This window comes from Vitis vinifera, chromosome 3 (genome assembly GCF_030704535.1).
Source record: "Vitis vinifera cultivar Pinot Noir 40024 chromosome 3, ASM3070453v1".
NCBI classification, from domain to species: Eukaryota; Viridiplantae; Streptophyta; class Magnoliopsida; order Vitales; family Vitaceae; genus Vitis; species Vitis vinifera.
The window spans coordinates 9,677,806-9,702,210 of NC_081807.1; the positions used below are offsets into that span (position 1 = coordinate 9,677,806).

Consider the following 24,405-nt stretch of genomic DNA (forward strand, 5'->3'; position numbering starts at 1 on the left):
TAAAAATTGTTTTTCAATGTTTTGTAAAACAAAAGTCTGTTTGAGAACTTAAAATGATTTTAACTTGTTTTTAATATTTTTTAAATACGTTTTAAAAATGACTTTAATATCTAGTGCTTTATTTTTTTAATCATTTTACATGTTTGTATAATTATTTTCTAAAACAACCCTCATAAAAAAATAAAAAACAACTAAAATGTGTTATCCATAAACACTTTATTTTTTGTTCTTAAGAACAAAAAATAGGAAGTAGTTTATGGTTACCAAATGTATTTTCATGTTTTTTTTTGTTATGGAGAATAGAAAACTATTGCCAAACACACCCTTAAATTCATAATACTTTTGATTATAAGAATGCATTTGATAAGAATTCTAAAAAGTGTTTTTAACTTTTAAACATGTTATAAACACTTTTTAAAATTATTGTCAAATGCATTCTAAAAGTACATTCGACAATAATTTTAGAAAGTGTTTATAACATTTTTAATACTTAAAAAATAAAATATTTTAAGTTCTAGAAATACTATAAACAATTCATAAAACCAATACCAAAGGTACTCTAAATTTATAATTAAAATATTTTTATATTGGCTTTATTTTAAAAAATCCATAATTCTACTACAAACAAATACCATAAAATAGCATATCACCCCCACCCAAAAATTTGACAAAAACCACAAAAAGCAACTAAAGATTTTTTTTTTTCTTTTTAATGCTATGTTTGATTTATAGAAAGTTTGAAAGAAAAAATAGAAAAAAATAAATGAAATGGGAAGGTAAAAAATTATTTATATATATATATATATATATATATATATATATATATATATATATATATATATATATATATATATATATATATATTTATTTTAGTAATCTATGAAAAATAATGGAAAAAAAAGATAAATTATTGAGGAATAAAAACGAGGAGGAGATTTTTTTCTTTACTTTTTATTTTTATATTATCAACAAATAAAATATTTTTTTTCTTTTAATTTTTTCATAAACCAAATATAACTTTAAATAAAAATAAATAAAATTAAATTACAAAGACCTTTTAAAAACTGTTTTTTATTTTCTATTTTTAAAAATTGAAAATATAATATTTTTAAATAATATCTTTTAGTTATTTTCGTATGGTTATTTTAAGAAATAATTATATAAATATGTAGAATAATTAAAAATAAAATATTATGAATAAAAGTTATTTTTAAAATATATTTAAAAATAGGTTAAAAATATTTTAGGTTTCAAAACATACTTTTGCTTTGCAAAATTGAGAGAACAATTTTTTAAAGTTATTTTCAAAAACTATTTCAACTTTCATTTTATAAAAATCAAAAAATTATTTTTAAAAACCATTTTTAAAAATTGTTTTTAAAAACCATTTTTCAAAAATTGTTTTCGACCCACTGCCCATGGATATTTTCCTAAGAAAGTAGGTCTGGAAGCTTTGTCATCCACCAGCCATAAAGTTGTTATATAAAAATAAAAAATGGAATAAAATAAATAAAATAAGATGACAGCAGACTCGGACTAGAAAGGCGACCAGATTCATTTGGCTGCCCTCTTATCATAATCCCTTCTTTACTTCACCCTGTAACCACTGCCGGAGCCTATCAGGATTCAGAACTCACCATTTCTTCGCCGGTCCAGCCATGGCCGCCGCGCGACTCGCCGTCATCGCCAATCCGTTCCTCTCCTTGAACCGGATATCTCAAGTTCGCAGTCTACGCTGCAACAATGGAGTCTCACTGTCAGTCTCAAAAAGGCTATTCACTTGCAGGGCTCTCCACAACCCTCAGCTCCACGTCAAAGAGCAAGGACAGCCTGAAACTCTTGACTACAGAGTCTTCTTCCTTGATTCGTCTGGAAAAACGGTTATTCGCTTGCTTTATCCCTGTGTTTTCATCTGTTTGGTTGCCTAGAAAGTAAAATCGAGTGTTTGATTGGTTTGGTTGAATAGATGCATTGCTTCTTTTGTCTTCGATCGTTTTCCATTTTAGTGTGTTTTTAATTTTCTGACATAATGTTGTAAAGGCTCTCTCTTTTGGTTGGCTAGAAAGTGTGGTAGAAATAAACAAAAGATGAAGTATTGGATTTGTTTGGTGAAGGAGATGCAGTACTGTTTCTCCGTTGATGTTCCATTTTAATGTTTAGTTTAGTTTAGTTTTTTTTTTTTTTTTTTTTTTTAAATAATTTTTTATTTATTTAATTTTATTTTCTGAAAAATGTATGAAAATGAAAGAAATTTAAATTTTGAATCCGGAACTTTTTTATGATTTATTTTGCTTTTATCTGTTCATGCCTGGCAAGTGACAAATAACGAGATTCTGAATTTTCTTTTCCTCCATTTTATTGGCAACCAAACCGCTGTTTAAGGTCTGTGGGAAAATGAGGAAAGGAAAATTTTGATATCTAGGATTGTCATGAGAATACAAATGCCTCTAGGCCCTCCACTCAACTGAGTTGTTTAGGCTATTGGTAGGATGCGGTTGCTGGTTTTTGACTAAGCCTTGTTTCCCTTTGGTTGTATTGTATATGTCATGTGTACTTTTTTATATTGATACAAACTTCATTTGCCCATCAAAGAAAAAAAACTTTTCCTCAGTTTGGTTGTTCTCTCGTCAACAGAACCGACTGATATTTGTTACCTATTTGGTTATGTCTGTTAGTTGTTTGATGATCAGAATATGGTTCTTTGTACTTTGTCATGTCTATAGTTTGGAACTTTCATAGAGAGGTGTGGCCTGCAACAATACAATTCTAACATAAATGTAACTAGATCTATGGATGATTTGAACTGTGGTTCACAAAATGCAATCTTTTAGTGTTGGACCAAAAAATCAAATTTTGTTCTTGAAGCTAGGCCAAAATCCACTTTTATTCTCATTTATGGAATGACTTTTGATCCATCTGTTTGGGCTAAAGTGCCATCTTCTAATTTCATGAGTGCTCTCATCACTTGGTGAACAGCTAATGGACTTGGTTGAATGATAGAATAAAATATCGACATTGTGATTCCTTGCATTATCTCATAGATAGTGAATGTGTATCATCCCCATTTTGCTAAGCTCTTTGGTAGTAATTTTTTTATTTATTCTTTTGATAGGTAAGTTTTTGTCCCCATTGGGACTTATACCTGGCAGTAAGTTTTCTATATTTGCTATTGACAAAAAAAATCATCTCATGGAATGTGAAAAGCTATTCCTCCATGGAGCTATCGATCTTCCTTATTTCTTTAGATGAGTAGTTTCTTGAAAGTTTCCAACTATAATAGCAGTAAATTTGGTCCTAAGTGTTCAATCTCATGAGTTGTTTGTTTGTTTGTCAGCATCTTTCATTAGCTTTTGTCCAACTACTCTCTTCATATAATTTGTGAACTTATCCTACTCCTTCTATAGGATTAGGGTCAAGCTGACATTAAGATCACTAAATTTGCCATGTAACCTACTGAGAGACCAGTTGTCATTCACCCTGTTTATTTTCCATCTTCTAAAAAGGCTATCTCTATGTTTGACTCAAAATTAGTATCGTAATCAATTTGTTACATTCCACCAAAAAGAGTATTGATATAATTACAAGTGCTTATGAAATCCTACATTAGGAATATATATGTATGAGTAAAAAACTTGACTAATCATATCCTAGAGATCAAATGTTAGAATTGTCCTGTGTACTCTGGTTAGCTAGCTCTGTTGGTGCTTTTAATATATTCTCTTTATTTGCCTATTGAAAAAAAATGTTGGATTAGTTGCAATGGAACATAGATGATCATTTTAACAAAAAACACTATCTTCGTAACTCAAATTGTAGAAGAGGATTATTCTTCCAAATAATCTTCTACAGCTTCAAGAGATTTTTCTTAACAAAATTCAAAGATGTTAATGGACTAAAGTACACACAAAAATCCTTATTTAGCAAGTTAAACTAGAAGCTTGTTGCATTTGAACTAAGATTGATCTGTTTCATTAAACACTAAGTTTCAGTAGTCTAATCACAAAAAAGATTTTTTTCCCTCACATTGCTTAACGATTTTTTTACAATAAAGGTTTCCCCTTGGCATGATCTACCACTGCACTTGGGTGATGGCATTTTCAATTTTATTGCGGAAATACCCAAAGAATCAAGTGCAAAGATGGAGGTTGCAACTGATGAGCCGTACACTCCAATAAAGCAGGATACAAAAAAGGGAAAGCTTCGATACTATCCGTAAGATTTGCTGTTTCACTTTATATTTTTGCAGAGTTTTTATTTGTTCATATTTAGGTGTTTGTTTTAGTTACCATCATTCAAATGCAATGATATCTAAGGTTAGCTGTTTAGTGAAAATGTGCAATTGGTCTACCAAATATGGTGGTATATGTGGAAATAGGCATGTGGTGGGATTTGAAATAGCTAGTTCCTATATGGAACTTTTGGGAAGGAATTGATCCATGTTAATGACATAGCTACATCTTCTAGCAATCATCTAATCAAGTGACCATGATTTTTCTACCATATGCTGCTGATTCACAGTCTACAATAGTGTTCTCTATATTTTTTTTTTTTCCTGAAACTGAAAACTGAAAGGTATTATTAGGCGAGACAAAAAGGATGTAGAACATGAGAGATCCTTTACAAAAAATAAAACAGGAAAACAGAACAAAGCCCAAAGAGCATATGCAGAATGCATACCCTCCCAAGGATTGTTTGGAATAGAATCTCCCTAAGAAAGAGACAGGAGTTCTAGCTTCCCTCTTTGCCAACATGTCTGTCTCTTTCTTTGGTGATGTAGAGCTCCACAAGGATGAACCTCCCATATGGGCCATGTCTCTAGATATGTGAAAGATCCTGTTCATCGAATGAGCATATCGCAAGATACCTCTGACCTGCTTTTGATATGTTCATTTCCAGATTCCCTTCCATCATCAGTTCTTCTGTCCCTAAAGAAAGGGCCTCTTTTTGAGGCCTTTAAATAAGAGTAGCATTTTGGATTCAATAGTCAGGATAGTTGAGTTTTCTCTGCATTACTTTTGTTCTTTTTCTCCCTCATATGACTGTGCCCTAGATTTATTCATTTATGCAACTGGCTGAAGACAATAGGCATGATAAATATCCTGCTTGAGAAATAACTAAATATTTAACCTGTTATTTGTAGGCTGCAGCCTTTAGATCACCACTATAAATCCTAATTAACTGAGGTTGTGGAGGTTAAGGAAAAATGTTAGGCTGTGTAGACAGCATGTTTGTCAGTTAACCTGATAACTTTGAGAAGTTAGGGGAAAAACTTCCCAACGTAACAGCATGAAACACTTTAACTGGCTTTATCTGTTCTTACTTTTTCTAATAGGTAAACAAAAGTTTATTCTATAAGCACCTAAAATAGGGAGCACAACACAGGTACAGGTGTACATGAATCACCCAATAAACAAAATATTCAAGTCAAAGAAAAATAGGACTCCTCATCCCTTAAGGGTCATCCATTTCATTAATATAGTAATAATATTCTACACATTCATAATATTTACATTAATCTAAAACATGAATCCATAGTCTTGACTAAGAATTGACCACTATTCTTCTCACTCAACTAAAATTATGTCATTTATGAGAAATATATGGCATAACGATAGGGTCTCAATACCCACCCTTGATGTAGGCCTGCTCTATTGAAATTTCACTTGTTTTTGCTCCAATTTCCTCATACAATATTGTATTTCTTTATGTGTTTGTGATCAAATGATCACGAGATCTAATTGAAAATTTCATTCCTTAAAATTACTTTCTAATTCATTTTCTATCTGTCTCAGCTACAACATAAATTGGAATTATGGATTGCTTCCACAAACATGGGAAGACCCATCTTTAGCAAACTCTGAAGTTGAAGGGGCATTTGGTGATAATGATCCAGGTATACTGCTATATACTTTGTTTATAACATTTGAACTGCCCAATAGTTTTATGGACTGCTGTTTTACTTGACTAGCTGACAAATTGAATATCTATTGATATTTTCTTCAATTTGTAGTTGATGTTGTTGAGATTGGAGAAAGTCGAGCAAAGATTGGCCAGATTCTCAGGGTCAAGCCTCTGGGTGCTTTAGCTATGATTGATGAGGGGGAACTTGACTGGAAAATAGTTGCAATTTCATTGGATGATCCAAGGGCTTCCCTTGTGAATGATGTTGATGATGTTGAGAAGCATTTCCCGGTATGTCTTTTTCTTCCTATGGCTTTGTTCTTTCTTCTACAAACTATTTAATTATGTCAGAATATTGTTCAGTTTGGAGTATAATGTAATAAAGTAATAATGTGTTTTTCCAATTCCTTCAATTGATAGCAACTATGTAATTTGTAATGAAACTATGATTTTATAATCATTCTACTGGTTATGGAGTGCTTTTTGCTGGAATAGGAATTGAATTTATATTTTCTTTAGTAGGAAGGATGTGAATTAATGTGGCATTTGTGTATTTAGTCAATTTTTGATAAAACTAGGGCAAATATTGTTTTGGATAAAAGCGGAGTGATTTAAAATGGACATGGGTCATTTTGTCTTTGGAGTATCTGGGTGCCTCAGTTTGTTTAATTATAAAAATTGTGTACAAGATATCTCATGAAGATACAGCCCTAAATAGACCAAATTATGGATAAGGATTCTGGTAGTTGACCCAAAATAGTTGGAATGAGGCTTTGTTGAGTTCTCTTTCACATTTTTGCATGATGCAACTAAATTTTAGTTGTTTGATTGAACAGTATGGTAGTTGAGCTTCTATAAACCTAGATAATCTTCCTGGTAGGTCTGCTTATTGTCCATACACTGTCCACATCTCTCTCCACAAACCAATGCCAAATTTGTCAGAGAATCTGGATTGATTTGTCAACACATTAATTAGGATTTTTATCATCTGAGCAAAAGGTTGACCGGTTGAGAGAAGATCACTATTTGATTAGTATTTTCACCAACAATTCATTCCTTATTTAGTGGGCATCTGCAATCATTATATACTTATTGGATTTTTTTAGAGCAAACTATTTGTCGATTTGTTATTTCCTCAGATGATATGATATTTCTTTATCTAATTCTCTAGAATCGCATCTGAGCTTCTGTACCATAATTTTGTTATTATTCTTATCGATTGAAACAACATTACATTGACTTTATGCTTATATCATCTATTAGCCATCATGGAGTGACTACCAACCATACCGGATTTGTGACCATGTGACTGTTAAATGGCTTTTTAATCAGTCATTTAAATCGGAAAGAGGGAACTTTTTGAATCAACGGTACTTGAGTCATGGTAAAGCTGTTGGATAGTATCTTTTGATTTTAGATTCTCAATAAATTAGTAGCTAATAGTCTTCATGTGGCCTGCATAAATTGCTTTATGTACTCCTATAAACTCAAGAGTTCACTTGAAATCACCCGGTCAATTTATTTCCAGATTAGTATGCATGAAAAATTCACAGAATTTTCCTTAATTCTTTTCTTTGTTTGGGGGTTCCAATGGTTTTACCATCTAGATTAGATGGGGTGACAAGCTTTAAATAGAAATGCATGAGTTAAAGGTCAAACGATGAGATACACGTTGAGAGAATGCACACAGAATGGTCAACAGTAATAGTTACTACTTTGTGTTGCCTAGCCTATGCTTATATGTGATAATCTATGGATTTAGTAATGCCAGCCTGGCTCATTGCATGTATTACCTGAGCCTGGTTTCTTGGTACTCATGAGACCAGTGGTTTAAGTATTTTTCAGATGATTGGAGCTTACTGAAGTTATACACCCACAGTTTTAGTTCTGTTGAACATACAGATAAGGAATGCTGGCAGCACTTCTTCATTCCACTAACTTCAAAGCACAGTTCCTAAACAAATATGCTTGTTTAGCATATAGAGTGAAACATGATAGCTCAACCTGATATTATTGCTTTCCCCTAAGAGAAATTTTATGAAACTGTTTCTAGATTTATGGGCATTCGAGGCTTGCCTCTTTGGATGAGCATATCTTGAAATTTCATCTAAATATCCTTTTGAAGTATTTTTAAATGTTTCATGCAAGTGAAAGCAGGTTTAACTGATTTATACTAATAATGTGAGCAATCTTATGTTTCCAAACAGTCTTCTTAGCTCCTCTTAGTGGGTTTATTTATTGTAAAACAATTTAGTGTATTGGCTGCTCTCTTCCTTAATTTCTCACTCACATTTGCATTAACTTGTGCACTTGTACACACATACAAGCAGGTATAATATGGAAGGGGAAAACCGAAACAAGGCAAGAATTTAATTTTGTCATAACAATATTGAAGTTATCAGTTGTTGTCATTACAGTCCCATTTTGTAAAATATCAATGTTTTCAGAACTGGACCGGTTATTGAACCGGAAATGTTACCGGTTCATTGGTCAGACTGGCGGTTGAACCAGTGACATTATAAACATATATTTTATATATTATTAAGATTAAAAAATAATAATAAATTATAAAAATTAAATATTAAACATAATATCAAGATTATAATCAACCAAAAAAAAAGCATATTAAATACAAAACATAAAAAATAAAATTGAAAGGAGCTACTGCCCTTACAGCAATGCAAGCGGAGCACTGCCGGGGATGGGGTGGGGGTGTTTTGCCATCGGGGGAGCGATGTTCAACTAGTGACAGCTCTGTGCTGGTGACAGTGGGCGGCTCCAACTAAGGCAGCCGCACGAGGGGTTTGGGGGGTGGGGGGGATGAAAATGAGATTTTATACTCATCAAAACGGCATTGTTTTGATGTTGGGGAAAAATAAAATTAATTGAACCGTCCGGTTTGGAGGGAGCCGGACGGTTTGTTCGATTCGCCGGTCTGATTCCGGTTCAACCTCTTTTTGGCCTAATTGACCGGATCAGACTGGAACCGTGACCGGCTGATCTGGTCTGGTTTTTAAAACCATGTAAAATATGCTGGGACTGATCTGTCTGTTATGTTCAGGGCACTCTTACTGCAATTAGAGACTGGTTTAGAGACTATAAGATCCCTGATGGAAAACCAGCTAACAAGTTCGGTCTGGGCAACAAGGCAGCAAACAAGGTACTTTTAGATTCATATTGCTTTATTTTTGTGTTTAATTTTTCTACGCATTGAAAAGTTTTCATGGGCATCCTCTCAGTTGGATAAAAGAAAATCTGGAGTGGAAACAAATCCACCTGTCTGCTTATTATCTTCTATTCTATTATGTTTTCATTTTTGACTTGGGAATAAATTTTCTGTTTAAGCAGGATTATGCCCTCAAGGTAATTAATGAGACTAATGAGTCTTGGGCTAAACTTGTCAAGAGATCGATTCCTGCTGGAGAGCTATCACTTGTGTAAATATGATTTGAAGAGTCGACCTGCGGCTGTTACTGCTGGGTACCCTTAGTGACACACATAAAGAGGTTTTACTTCTGGTGTAGTCCTGGTATTATTATTAGTTGACATGAACTTTATTTTTTCACAATTTTGAGCTAGAACATACTCTAATTGCAGCCTGTCTTTATTCTTGCACTCATCATTATGAAATAAAGCTTTTTCTTTTTTTGGTTTTCAAATTAGAAGATTGATCTACCAATTGATTATACTGATACCCAAGCAATGTTCTTCAGGGGATCTGAAACTTTACTACAGGCCTTTTAGTTTTTGAATTGGAAATCGTACATACACCAAGCGATGGATTTGGTCCATTAATCAATTTGTAGGTGTTATGTATGGATGGAACTCAACTATCTCTATCATAGTGGTGTTAATCCTAATTAGGGGCAAAGGTAAGGGCGAGGTGGCTTCAGCTTGGGGATGCTACAAATGCATAGGGTGAGGAATACTATTTTGTGTCTTAATGATGAGTACGGGAATAGACCAGAGGAGTATGCAGCTGTTAAAGCGTCTATTACAGGTTTTTATAATAAGCTTCTGAACTCATTCTACATATCTTAATAATGCCAGACTTAGACTGCAGGGTGTTAAGATGTCTTAGACCTCCTTAGCAAATTAAGATGCTGAAGAACCCTGTAGAGGAAAAGGAAATACATCAGGCGATGTTTGGAATGAAGAATAACAAGGCCCCTAGCCTGATGGTTTCACTGCTTCATTTTACGAAATGAATTGGGATGTGGTCAGTGCTGCGGTGGTAGCTGCAGTATCTAATTTATTTAGTACTTCGGTGGGTTGCCGGATTTAATCTAACTTTTGGACAGACCAGGGCAAGTATTTGTATTTGGATTGAGCTTAGGTTGAGTATTTTTCATTTTGAACTCAATGCGGGTTGGCTTTAGGTCAAGGTTCGGAGGTTCGGACAATCGAAATCTAATTTGACCAGATTTGATATTTTTGTTATTATATTTATAATTTATATTGTCTTGTATAATAATATTTATTTTATTTATTTATTTAGATTTTTAAGGAAAAATATTAAATTGTTATTATACCTTATACTATTTCATTTTCTAGAAAGATGTATAAGTTTTCAAAAAAATTGTTGATCAGTTTTATATCATATGATTTTTTTGATTTATGTCTTTAACTTCTACATCTAGTTGATACGGAAATAAATGGTTATCTCAAATAGGTGTGACATTCCAAAATTATTTTTAAAAATGACTTTCAAAGGTTTTCATTTAAAATATTATTTTACATAAAAAAAATAAAAATAAAAATGCTTTTTAATGCCTAAAGATGATTGGACCTGTTTTGTTGGAGCAAGAAAACTATTTTCCATTTTTCCACAATAATTTTTTGTTTAAAAAAAAAACTTTTTTAATTCAAAAAGAAAAAACGAAAAACATATTTGATAACTAAAAAGTTATTTTATGTTTTTATTCTTAAAAATAAAAAATAAGATGTTTTCAGAGGATATATATTTTTAATTATTTTCACTTATTTTTAGGGTTATTTAAAAAAATAATTATATAAATATGTAAAATGATTAACAATAAAATATTAGATATAAAAATTATCTTTAAAGCATATTTAAAAATATAAAAAAATATTTTAAGTTTACAAATAGACTTTGATTTTGCAAAAATATTAGAGAATAATTTTAAAAAATTAGGGTATGTTTGATCATGTTTTCTAAAATTTATTTTTAAAAACTGATTTTAAGTTAAAAAATAAAAACCAATTTCTAAAAATAAATTTCAGAAAATATGGTCAAACGAGTCCATATTTTCATTTTAATTTTAAAAAAACTAGTGAAAACAACTTCTACTTGTTTTATAAAAAATATTCTCTATTTCACTTTGTTTTTAAAAATCGTTTCCAGAAAATAACAACCAAATATTATTAGAAAATTTTAAAAATAATTAAAAAATATATATATTTTAAATCACACGATCAAATAGGCTCTTATTATTTATAACTATTTTGAAAACAATTATCAAAATTCAAATAATCACTTTCAAAATTAGGAAAGAACGGATAAACACGACCTTGTGAAATGGGCTAGAAACCCCGTTTTCCATACAAGACGGGCAGTCTTACAGATTGAATGGGCCTCTTTTATAGCCCACACATGCTAGGGCTCAAACCACAAAACGACAGCTCTCCCGTCGTTTTGGTTTCTGCGACACTCAACAAGAAAGAGATCTTCCACTCTTCATCTTCAAATTTCCTGTTTATTTCAACTTCAACAATCTGAAACCCCCAAGTTGACTTTTCTGATTCCCGAGAGAGTGAAGAGAAAATGAGAGAAAATGGAGCTTTGAATGGTATGTTTTGCGTGGTGTTGGTTTCAGAACAATGAAAAACTCCGACTCTAAGTTTCCATGTAATGAAAATCTATTGAATTCTTTTATTTTCCTGCGTTTTCTCAGTACCCAAACAGAGTGTCATTGATTCGATTGTATTCTGCTTCTGATGATAGTCTGTCCGTTCTGTTCAATCGACGTCTTTTACAGAAACTCTTAACGAATAAAATTTCCTTGTCTTTTTCTTACATTTTCTCAGCAACCAAATTAGAGGATCTATGAATAGTGTCTTTTTTTTTTTTTTTTTGTGTGTTTGATAATATGATTTCTTTTCGTGGAGGTTGTTTGAGGTATCTTTATCATTATAGAAATTCTATGAATCAAATTTTCTCTAAAACCCTATCTCACAATTATTTTGCAAACCCGATAACTTTCACAAATCATACACCTCCCTCATTGTATTCTCCATCCAAACACACTATTCTTCCATGTCATTTCCATCACATTATTCACAAATTGAATCCTAAACAATCCATGACTCAAACCCGGATCGACACAAGTTTGTACAAATACCCCAGCCTTTTGTTCTGTTGTTCTTATTCAAATGTAGCACCATCAAGATCCTTTAGAAGGAGAGCTAGTAAAAGATTGAAAGCTAATACCAAACCTCGGCTTGATGAAGCCCAATTTCACCATGCCATATCACAGCTTCCCCCAAGATTCGGTCCCGAGGAATTATCCAGAATTTTAAGTCTTCAAAAAAATCCTGTTGTGTGTTTGGAGATATTCAATTGGGCATCACAACAGCCTAGGTTCAGGCATGATGTTTCGACTTATCACGTTACGATAAAGAACCTTGGTGCTGCAAAATTGTACCAAGAGATGGATGGTGTTGTTAACCAAGTGCTTGCTGTTCCTTATATTGGTTCTGAGGCCCTTTATAATTCGATGATATATTACTTCGTTGAAGCCCAGAAGTTGATTAGAGCTGTAAATATATTGAACCACATGAGGAGTCGCAGAACCTTGGATTGTAGGCCTTCGGTCAGGACTTACAATATCCTCTTTGCAGCATTCTTGAGGAGGGGAAACAATTCTTATATAAGCCATTTGTATATGGAGCCTGTTAGACGTCTTTTCAAGCAAATGATCGATGATGGAGTTGAACCTGATGTTTTCTCTTTGAATTCCATGATTAAGGGCTATGTGCATTCTCTTCATGTCAATGATGCCCTTAGAATATTCCATCAGATGGGGGTAGTTTTTAATAACTGCCTGCCGAACTCGTATACATATGATTATTTGATCCATGGGTTATGTGCCCAAGGCCGAACAAACAATGCTAGGGAGTTATATGATGAAATGAAGAGAAAAGGTTTTATTCCAAGCAGCAAGGTATATAATTCGCTTGTGAATGCTTTGGCTCTTGGTGGCCAGGTTGAGGAGGCAGTGAATTTTCTGCGGGAGATGTTTGAAAAGCACAGGTCAGCTGATTTCATTACATACCAGACAGTCTTGGATGAGATGTGCAGACAAGGAAGGACTGAGGATTCCATGCAGTTATTAAAGGAGCTGCAAGAGAAAGAGCTTGTTGATGGGCATACTTACAGGAAACTTCTCAATGTGCTTGAAGACGACTTTGGAAATTCGAGTTACAGAAACAGATTCAGGTAATGGGAACTAGAAGCCTTTTATGTGATTTATGTTTACTCTTGTTTTCTTGAGGAAAAGTTTGTCCTCCTGTTGATATTATCTAGGAGAGCTATGATAGTATCGGGTTTTATTGCGGGTATGAGTTAAAGTTGTTGAGGGTTGAGTTTTGTCATCTTGGATAACTTGTAACTATACTGTATATGAGTATGAGAAGTTAAGAGCATGATCTAAAGGCTTATCTTATGAGATTCCAATTTTACTATAAGACTGAAAATCTTTGAGCTTGCTAAAACTCTGATCTCTGTTTTAGTTCCAATGTGAATATCAGGAAAAACTTAATTGAATGGGCAAGTGAGAGCATTTGCAGAAGAGAAATCTAGCAAACCCAATTGTGATCTCCGTGTTTGCTAGACTTCTCATGAGAGAACATCTTCTTAGGGTTTATTCTTTCTACTGTAATCCCCCTCCCTTCAATGTGGATATTGTCAGCTTTGGATTCAATGAGCTCTAATGACTTTAAAACGTGTTTACGCATTTAAGAGGAGCTCACTATATATATAGTGTAAGGAACTTTGTCGGATGAAGGACATCACATCCATCTTTTCAGATTCTTATTATGGATGATCAATTTCAAATTGTATACTTCTTCCATGCTTGGAGTTTGTATTTGATGGGTGTAAAGCTTTGAGTTGTGAAGGGAAACTCTCCAGATATAAGAGAATCTGCATCATCCAAGTTTGCAGCATGTATTACTATGCTATTTTCATTGGGAATTGACGATCTTTTATCTTTACCTTCTACAATGGCTAGTCCAAGGTGTTGAATAGGTAGTTTTATTTTGGAAAACCCCATTGTGGAAGAAAATTCCTATCCATGAGGTCTAAGCTAGAAGTGCATATTCACGACAAGAAATGAATAGCTAGAATGATTTTCCCAACTTCAGGATGCCCTCTGAAGGGAGCTAGAGGTAGGAATGCACCTTAGTTACATCTCACAGCCAATAGGAGGTGTGAGAAGATGAAGGTTGGATGCCTAGTAATCCTAGTAATTTACACAAGGGTGCATTTGCTACGTGGGAGTAGGAATGATGAGAATGGAAGTAAATCATAATATTATGGAGATAAAAAATCTTAATAGTCACACCATCGAAACCAGCCATGTGCTAAGACCCCCATCTTAGCCAACCTTCCCAATCCACAACAAAAGCAAACGTAAGATGCAAAGGCAACCAAGCGAATTACGGGAACCTTCCCAACTTGTGTTTTTATTGAAACTACGAGATTACAAAATTGTTTTTACAAGTGTTCATAACTTAGTAATTTTTGGAGAATTTAAAACTCCCAAAGAATGACACTATTTGCTTTCTCTTTGGATTATTCACCGTCGGTCTCCTACCTTTCAAAGGCTTTTATGGATGAGCCTTCCTTATTTAAATTTTGAATTCAAATTTATTTTTATATTAATGAATTTTTTATTTCAATTTTCATTTTAAAAAACAATGTAAATATATTAATAAATAAATGAAAAAAAAATCATTCTCTATTCCAGCGTTTTAACCATAAAAGCAAAAATGAAAATCTTTTAAAACTTGTAAAAATGTTATGAAATTTAAATTTATTATTTTATATTTTTCATCATCCCTCAAGCGCAGACTGATCCTGGGATGAAACCAGGACACCAACTACCCCAATCATTGGAGATTGATGTTATGGAATTGACATTAATATCTAATTTACATATATTTCTGTGATATTTAGGGGTATAAAAAAGAAACTTATTATGGTTGGATTCGTCTTTTTAATTCACAAGCCAAACAGAAAATTTCGATTTTTCATGGACTAATAAATTTTAAAAAAATAAAATAAAAGAAAAATAGGCTTGAATAGATGGATTGAATGGGTTTTTTTACCCTATCCCGGCATTGACATTGTAACTGAATTTGCTGAGAAAACCCAAATCATGATCAAAGCCCACGTTAAGGGCATTTAGTAAGAGATTAGGCATGGTCTGATTGGTTGCTGGGAAAACTGGGGGAAAACGGAAGAGAAAATATAATGATGATGATGATATATTAACACAACTGTCATGTGTACAAGATTGATGAAGAGAGGGGGAATTAATATTTATTCATATACAAAGAAACATGCATGAGATCTTGGGGCATCATCATCTTCACCAGAGCTGGAGGAGGACATCTTCAAAACTCTTGGCCACCCAGGAAGCAGATGTGGAGGAAGAAGAAGTAGTAGAAATAGCAGTATCTGCCATGTCCAGAGACAGTTTAGGCTCTGAGCTTTCAGATGAAAACCATTTGAGAAGATAAGCCCTTGTGGGAGAAGAAGCTGGTGGTGGAGGCAGAGGTGGCTGGCAAGTTGAGGTGCCATGGTGGTGCTGAGAGAGTATGAGCATTGCTGCAGTAGGTGCCATTGATGAATGACTACAGATAGAGAGAGAGAGAGAGAGAGAGAGAGAGAGAGAACCAAATCACAGGTAAAAGGGTGTTTCTTTTAAACAAGCAAACACATCAACAATCTGTGGGCGCTTGTCTATGGGTTGTTTTCCCTTTTTAAGACTTGGGTTGTGAGGAGCCTGTGGTCAACCTCATGGCGGCTTCATCCTCCTATTAGTTGAGATCAAACCTGGCTTTGACCTTTTTCAGTTTGGATGGCTATTATTAGGCGGTGTAGTGTACGTTCCTGGAAGTTGAGAGTAGGTGATGATGAAGCATGATAGGAATGTGTAAGGATTGAGCCATTGAGGAGCCGTTGTTTTAGGGAGGGGTCTGTGGGAGGAGGGAGAGGGGAGGTGGGTGGTGGGCACGTGTTGGGATCATGTCAGACTCATCCTCTCTTCATTCGCCCTTTGGACCCCACATAAATCCACCTGGGTGTCATCAATGTCACCTTTCATTTTCTGGGAGGGGATCCAGAAAATCTTATCTGGAAAGCTTTCTTATCTTAGTTGTCAAGTACATGTAGCATGAAATATATGCTATGGTGGAGTTTTTTTTTTTTTTTCCTAGTGTATTTTTCTTCGCAAAAACACGACATGAATATTAGTCTAGTTGCCAATAGGTGTATGACCAAAACCCTCCATATATTAGTTAATCCTAGAGCCATATTAAGGTTTGGTATTTGACTATTCTACAAGTTATATGTATGGATAGTGGGATCTAAGTATTTATCCGTAGTCCAAAAAATATGAGAGACCGTGTCTTGGCTCCTTTCAAGATGACACTCAAATAAATTTGGCTTAGCTTGCTATTCTAGAGCTAGAAGCTTAGTATGTCTCATCTTAGCTCGCTCTCCATGTGCAGAAGTGATCCATACCTGTTGATAGAACTTACCATGTGTGTGCTGAGATTTGTAATGTCATAACTAAACATAGACAATGAAATAAATATATCATGAATAGTGTTATCCCCAAAGAATAAAAATCCAATGCCACGGTCAATTGGCAAATCAAAATACAAATCACAATCCATGGGTCATAAGCTTTTAACATGAGCTTGATAAACATCTTGAGCTATCGACTAAGTCAAAGTATCTACAACCATGTGACTTGTAGAAATGTGTTCCAAGACCACCTCATTTTCTACAATCATGTCTCGACTGTAATGGTATCAAATACAAATATGTTTAGTTTTTCCATGGTACTTGGGGTCCTTCATATATGCAAAAGCAACCATATTATAGCAATATATAGTAATGTGATCCAAAGCACATGTGACCAAGTCGAGTTCTTGAAGGAACCTTATCAACCAAACACCTCTTGAACAATGGTTAAGCATGCAATATACTCTAACTCCACAGTAGATACTGTTGTACAAGATTATTTTTTACTATTCTAAGATATGACACCATGAATAAGCATAAAATCATAACCAATTGTATATTTGCACTTATTGAAGTCACTACCCTAAAAGTGCCATTGTATCCAATGAAGTGGAAATTTTATCCTTAATAGCATAGTACATGGTTTGTTTTGCCTCAACTTATTGAAGGATTCATAAAGAAGTGGATCCAATTGAAATTTGCAAACTAATCTAACTGCATAAAAGATAACAGGATGTGTATATATATAGTGTACATTAAGTTGCCAACGACATTGACATATAGAACACGAGTCATCTTTTCCTTTTCTTTTAGAATCTTAGGACAAATATTTAGACTTATGGTCTTCCTTTTCTCAATACACTGTCAATGGGTTTGCAACTTTGCTTTTGAAATGACACAAAAATCTTCTTTATGTAAGTCTTTAAAGACAAACCAATAAGTCTCTTTAAGCGATCCCTCAAGATCTTAATTGCTAGCACATAATTTGTTTCATCTATATCCTTCATCTCAAATTTGGAAGGCAATCGTCATCCTTTAATTCATCAAAATACCTTATGAAAAGATACACTTGGAAGGATTATTTTGTGAGTCTGAAAAAAAACCAACAAGTTCATCAACCCTATAGAGTTGTCATTCTTGCTTTCCTCTTAGGTCTAAACCTCTTAAGAAGGAATCTCAAAATTTTTCTAACAATCTTAGATTCAAGGATCATTTCTCCTTGGTTAAAAGATGAATTTGATTACTATATCACTAAACTCATAATAGAATGCAAAGAAGGTTTGATTGTCTTGCATTCTTATGTTTTCAAATCCAGATGTAAGCATTTGGATTTTAGACAACTTCATAGTTGAAGTGTCTTCATGAGTTATTTTGAGGATGTCTCATGTCTCATTCGCACGTTTACAAGTAGCTATCCTGCAAAACTCATCAGGATTCACCCCATAAAATATGTTATACATGGCCTAAGCATTGGCCTCACTACTTTCATTGTCCAATTTATCCTAGTCTTACTTTGGTTTGAATTCCCCAATAGATAATCCAAAAACATCTAATTTCAATGCGGTTTTCCATCCAAATTCCACTGAATTCCAAAGCTTTTCACTTTGCATTTTTTGAAAAAATTTCATTTAAGCCTTTCAATAAGAATAGTTACTCTCACCAAAATATGGTGGGTTATTAGTGGAGGCACCCCACCTTTGGTTGTTCCCTATTAAATTAATAGGATAAAGAAAAAAACATATTTTTATTAAAAAGCCTACTTTGATACCAATTGAAAAACCAATATTCCAATAGGATAACACCTAGAGGGAGATGGATAGGTGATTTTTAAAGAATATAATATATGCATTGAAAATTTTAGCTCAATTAAACCTGTGAGAGAGATTTAAATCTTTTTAACTCAATTGAATCCTAGTAGATTGAAGATAATCAATGAAAATTCAATGATACACAAGAAACAAATAAATAAAGATTTTTACGTGAAAAACCTTCACACTAACTGTGGAGATAAAAAACCATGAGGTCTAAAACCTTAAATCAATCATCCATTATGTGATATCATAACACATAGATTTACATGGTTGCTTACCCTAAGACTTACTCTCTAATACCTATATCATGATCCACATCCGCAATGCAATACCTCAAATGCTTCAATGTATTCGCCTTAACTTTTAAGGGGATGTAGATCTTTCAACAACCCAAAATTCGAATATACAAATTATTGAGAGCTTTTGGGAATGATAAGGCAAGCTAGGGTTTTTCTCAATAAAAGCATCCAACCTTAAAACACATTTAGGTAAGGTATATATAAGCCTAAGAACCTAAAGAGTTGGAAATGAAATTTTGTTAAAAAATAAAATCTCAAAGTTCCAAAAATTAATGAAGACATTTTAGTTCAATTTTAAAAATTCCGATCTAACGTTACCTTATAAAAAAAAACAACTTACCATTACTCAAACCTTTTTAGATTTACTTGTGATGGTTTGGTTGATTAAACAACTATCTCAAATCTTCAATAAAGAGTAAGTCATCTTCTAAAAGAATCCTATGTCAAAATGAAAAAGAACAATATTGCCAACAAAAACAAAAAAACATAATGTCCTAACACAATAGCCATATGAATTTAAATTGGAAGTGTCTCAATCTTGACAATGTAGACCATAAGTTTTTCTTTTGTTTTAGGGCCCATGGATCCGCTTTTCAGTTTTGTGTTTCTAGAAAAGGGAATTGGTTTATCCATGTGTTCATAACATCTAGATTTGATCCAAGCATTAAATAACCTTGACATATTTGTTTTCATTATATCCCAATGTTTGTTTAGGAACTTTAACATCCCCTAATGTTTAAAACCATTTTCTTTAACTTATAGTTTGATGATTTTGAATTAAATTCCCTCAAATTCTCAATATCAACATTTTAATATGCACCAACCTAGCATATGCACTAGCATTGAACATGCTAAAAGCATTTTCCTTTCCTTTCATTTTTTCATGTTCTTCTTTGAGAGAACTCTACCAAAGTTCTCCTTAATATTTTAGGAACAATATGTATAGCTTATGGCTTGGTATTTATTTGAAATGATTACAACGTCTATATCCTTCATGGCTACCTTCACAATTTTTAAAAACTATAATCAATCATTATAATTTACTTAGTCAAAATACATCATAGACTAGAGGGAACATGTTAGAATTAGCACTATCATATATTGTTGTTAGTTGTTACAAATAATGCACATTTATATATTTTGCTTAAATGTAAAGGATTGATATAATTAGCCTACATTGTGTTGTAAAACCTTGTAAGAAATGCAAAAAATTAAAGAAATGACCATCTACTATTTGTGTTAGTTTTAAATTTGAATTCAAATTTGTTTCCATAAGACACTCATAAAACCAAGGTAACAAGTTGTAAGAGTTTGCCGAAACAGTAAGAGCATGTTTGGTTAATGTTTTCAAGAACTATTTTCTTTTCTTGAAAACAAAAAACACCAAAAACTCGTTTGGTAAGGGAAATGATTTTTATTTTTGTGTTCCTCGTGTTCTCAAAATGTTTCTTTTTAGAGAACAAAAAAAACTTGGCTTACTTGTTTTTTATACTGTTTAAAGAACAAAAAGAGCATATATGCTCTCTATGTTTTTCCTTAAGTTCTTCTCATTATTCTCATATTCTATGTTCACATATTCTTCCCACCGTTGTTGTCTTCCGGTCATAGTTATCATCAAAATATTCACTCAAAACTCTATCCCCTCTCATTTTCTTTCCCTCAATTCCACCCACCATCGAAATTTGACCCAAAATCGAAGCAAGAGGTGAAGGTGGCAAGTGGAGCGAGGTCGTTGCATAGTGGTGGTGCACGCTGCCAACACTACCCTCAAGAATGCTCTTCACTATCAATAGAAAATGGAATTTTGTATCCCTAATCAAGAGCAAATCTTGAGAACATGTTTGGAGAACATATGCATGTTGTCGTTGCGGGAGATGTTCATACCACTACCAAGGTTAGAGAGGTCAACATCTATGGTTGATTTCTTACTATTACAACCAAAGATGATAGAATATGTTTGCATATAATACTTAAAATCCTTTCCTTAGAGTTTAGCAAACCCCGCCTCCTAGTTATTGTTGTTTCCCATTAATGTCTACAACTTCAAAGCCAATGATTAAGATTTTTTTGGGATGGACCAAACAACAAATTTGGGAATGCAAGTGGGAAAGGATTGATAGATGAAGTAATAAGCATGTGAAATTGAAAATGGTGAATTGAGGATTTTAATGAATGAGAAATAAATGGGTGAAATTAAAAAAATGGTGTTATGGAGAAGAAAAACGAAAGGAGATACCATATTAGGTTCAACCCCACCACGATATCTCCATTTTATGGTCTTTATTTTTATCTTTGAGTCTCAATTTAATTTGTTGGAATTAATTAATGGTTTGGTTTTGAATTAAATTCATGGAGTCTATCAACTTAATATGTTCTAATCTATATGTGATAAACCCCAATTTAGTTCGTGAAAGTATTTAGAATGAGGTTTTATATGCTAAATAATTTAAGTACACACATAGAAGGGAAAATAGATTATTGGATTGTTTGAGTGAATTTTGGTTCTCACTTTCTTATTTGATGAGAGTCTTGGTGTCTGTGTTGTGATGGTCTCAAATTTGTATCTTTTTTTCAATTTTTCTTATTCAATTTCAAGTTTCAATTGTATCTTTTTTATTAACTCAACCAAACATGTTTTTTTTTTAGGACAAAAATTGCTTTTTAGGACAAACTGTTTTTCAAAATTTAGCTATTGAACACAATTTTGTTTTGAAAACACCAAAAACCGTTCTTAAAAATTGTTCTTAAAAACTGTTTTCTAGAACAATTTTCAAAAACACCAACTAAACATGCCCTAAATTTTTTTTTTTTTTTTTTTGTGTAATCTCAAGCTTGACTCCAACTCAATATTAACTTATGTTACCTAATGTCCTTGCATTTTTGCCTTTCAAGTGTTTGGAATTGAACATTATTATATTATCAATAATTAATGAACCCAACACACCATCATTAAACCAAAACATGCTATAAAGGTCATTATCATTTCTTAAGGGTACCAAGGGCTTAAAGGTCAAATTTTATAGTGTATCCAAATGTTGTTTCATTGACATCAATATGTAGTTGCTTATATGCCATTGACATGAATCCTCATATAAAGTTCTATACTCTGCCCATAATCTACATCTTTGTCCACCTTTGTATGATACTAATCTATAAGGAAACTTTGTTAATTGCCTTCATTTTTTAAAGGAGAATTCTACAATACCTCCTTCGGTACCATGCCTCCATTTTTTTTCATCCATTGGATGAAAATGATTAAATCTCAGCCATCCAAATAATGAAAAAGAAAAAAAAAATTGAAAAAAATTCTAAAAAATTCTACCGGGTACCTCCATAGCCCGTTCTCTCCCCCATCTCTCCTCCTTTTTCCCTTTTTCCCCCCTAATTTGCTCTCTTCCCCTCCATAGCTGGCTGTCTCACGCGTCCTCCATAGGCGACTTCTCACGCATCCTCCATAGCCGACTTCCTGAGCTCACCCATTTCCCGCTCTCATCTTTGTTTGCCGACTTCCTCCATAGCTCACCCATTTCCCGCTCTCATATTTGTTTTCTCTCCCTTTTCCCATTTTTCTCTCCACTGATTCTCCACAGCTGGGTGAAGACCACGGTTAGCTTCAACCGGGCCAACCTCTTCGAGGCCGACGTCGCAGACCTTATCAAAAACGTCTCCACAGCTAGGTGGAGACCACCTTCGCCGTCAACCGGGATCAAAGACGTCTTCACAGGTGGGTGGAGACCACCATCGCCGTGAACCGGGCCAACCTCCTCCAAGTCGAAGTCTTGACCTCATCAAAGAAGTCTCCCTCAAGGACCGCGACCTCAGGATTGTGGGCGAGGTCGGTGCCAAGATCCGAGTCTTAGACTTCATTTGTCCCGATGTCCAGGTCAGCTATTTTTTCTGCTAGATTCTTCTTCTCGTATGTAAATTTTCTGAATTTTTGCTTTCTCTCCCCCCTACCCCTGCATTTTGTCACACGAGAATTTTGGTTCTTTCACGTGGAGAATTTTAGTGGAATCTTCATAACCCTTGTGTTTTCTTCATATTTTATATTTTGTTTAAGAAGTGTAAGGGGGTGTTTTTAGGTTCTAAATTTAATGGTTTAAAAACCCGAATTGAAGACGTAGCTGGAAGAAGAAGAAGAGGACGTGTAGTACTAAGGAAAAGAAAGCTGAAAAGGACACAATTGTTTGTTACTCAAAAGGCGCTTGTATCCTAATTATTTGGCGAGTTCTATATAAAGGGAAAAAAATGTGAGTAGTAATTATGTGTTTTACAATATCGTGTCCATTATATTTCATGTTTTTTTGTTAGATTTATGGATTGATTACATTATAGAAAAAGAGTGTGGTTAGATTATTGAACATTCAAAAAAATTTATATGTTAATTTTGTCATCATTTTAAATGTAAAGATATTTAGGGAGGATGTTGTAGTTGTAATGGTATTTGTATTTTAATTGGCATTTGATTGATTGTAGTAAGATATAAAAATAAAATTTATTGAAATGTGAAAAAAAACTTATGTTGAGATAATGTGGTGGTGAAAGTATGTTTGATTTATTATATTTGAAATCATATTATAAAAATTGACTTAAATGATTTGATTTAATTTTTAGGAGCGAACGCGATGGTCTTGAAGTTGTTAGAAATCCAAAGAGGCCTATCGGCGCTTGGATACATTACTAGTAAGGGAAAATAGAAATATGTAAAATAATATGTTTTTTAATGTATTTTTTGTGGTTGTTATTGTTAAATTTGTTTGAAATTGTTTTGTAGTAACGATCAATTAGCCATGATGAAAGAGAATGATAAAGGAGTGAAGATAAATGATGATGTAAGGAGTAATATTGCTATGTCTAATATACTTACATTTTAAAATTAGAATTTAAATTATGTGACCAATTAATGTAGTTGAGAAAAAAATTGGGCAAGAAGTGGAATGCACTTTCAAAAGTAGAAAAAGAAAATTTCATGGCAAAGTCCAAAGAAAGTTCAAAACAATATTCACTTCAAAAGGGTGTGGTTCCAAAGGTAATTTTTTTTTTTTGTAATGAATATTTAATTTCTTTACTTATGTATTTGTTGGAAATTACATTAATGTAAACATGTTTGATGTTTGTGTATCTTTTCAGTTATATCTTCATACTCGATGCTCCCCCGAGCGAGTGATTAGAGTGATTGAAAAATTAGAACCAAAGCAAAAGGCAGCCATAGAAGACATAGGATTTGGTAGCCTCTTGCAACTTCGATGTAGGAAAATTGATCATGGGTTATGTCTTTGGTTGATAAATAGTTTTAATCCGAACACTTATATGTTACAGTTGTATAATACTTGTATCAAATTATCCCCCATTGATGTTGAATTTATTATGGGATTGAGGGCAAGAGGGTTCAAGATTGGCATGAACAAAGATGCTGGCCATAAGAATGATTTATGTAAAAAATATTGTGATAAAAAAGGGCGATTGCCATTAGTGATGTTAGAAAATCAAATTAGGGAGGATAAAGAGGGTGGAAACGATTTTAAAGTTCGTTTTGTATTATTTGTGTTGGGTGCATTATTGTGCCCAACAATGAAGCTTTTTGTGAATCGTTCTTTCTTACATCTTGTGGAAGACA

The 24,405-nt window shown here is 33.3% G+C and overlaps 2 protein-coding genes across 2 annotated transcripts; both read left to right on the forward strand.

Moving 5' to 3' along the window:
* The first annotated feature begins 1,451 nt into the window (after positions 1-1,451).
* On the forward strand, positions 1,452-9,560 carry LOC100253976 (soluble inorganic pyrophosphatase 6, chloroplastic). The gene is made up of 6 exons (XM_059735972.1): positions 1,452-1,880; positions 4,052-4,212; positions 5,793-5,893; positions 6,011-6,192; positions 8,963-9,061; positions 9,250-9,560. The coding sequence occupies exons 1-6, from the start codon at positions 1,659-1,661 to the stop codon at positions 9,340-9,342; spliced, it is 858 nt and encodes a 285-aa protein (XP_059591955.1). The 5' UTR covers positions 1,452-1,658; the 3' UTR covers positions 9,343-9,560.
* A 1,937-nt stretch (positions 9,561-11,497) lies between these two features.
* LOC132253565 (pentatricopeptide repeat-containing protein At2g27800, mitochondrial-like) lies at positions 11,498-13,608 on the forward strand. The gene has a single exon (XM_059735973.1). It carries the CDS (start codon positions 12,012-12,014, stop codon positions 13,362-13,364), a length of 1,353 nt encoding a protein of 450 aa, XP_059591956.1. The 5' UTR covers positions 11,498-12,011; the 3' UTR covers positions 13,365-13,608.
* Positions 13,609-24,405: the final 10,797 nt, after the last annotated feature.

Excerpts from the sequence above, each read along its gene's own strand:
- LOC132253565 (XM_059735973.1), top strand. The coding sequence starts at position 12,012 with ATGATTTCTTTTCGTGGAGGTTGTTTGAGGTATCTTTATCATTATAGA.
- LOC100253976 (XM_059735972.1), top strand. The coding sequence starts at position 1,659 with ATGGCCGCCGCGCGACTCGCCGTCATCGCCAATCCGTTCCTCTCCTTG. Across the intron at positions 5,894-6,010 it reads ATTTGGTGATAATGATCCAG|TTGATGTTGTTGAGATTGGA; the intron begins GTATACTGCTAT and ends TTCAATTTGTAG. Across the intron at positions 6,193-8,962 it reads ATGTTGAGAAGCATTTCCCG|GGCACTCTTACTGCAATTAG; the intron begins GTATGTCTTTTT and ends TGTTATGTTCAG.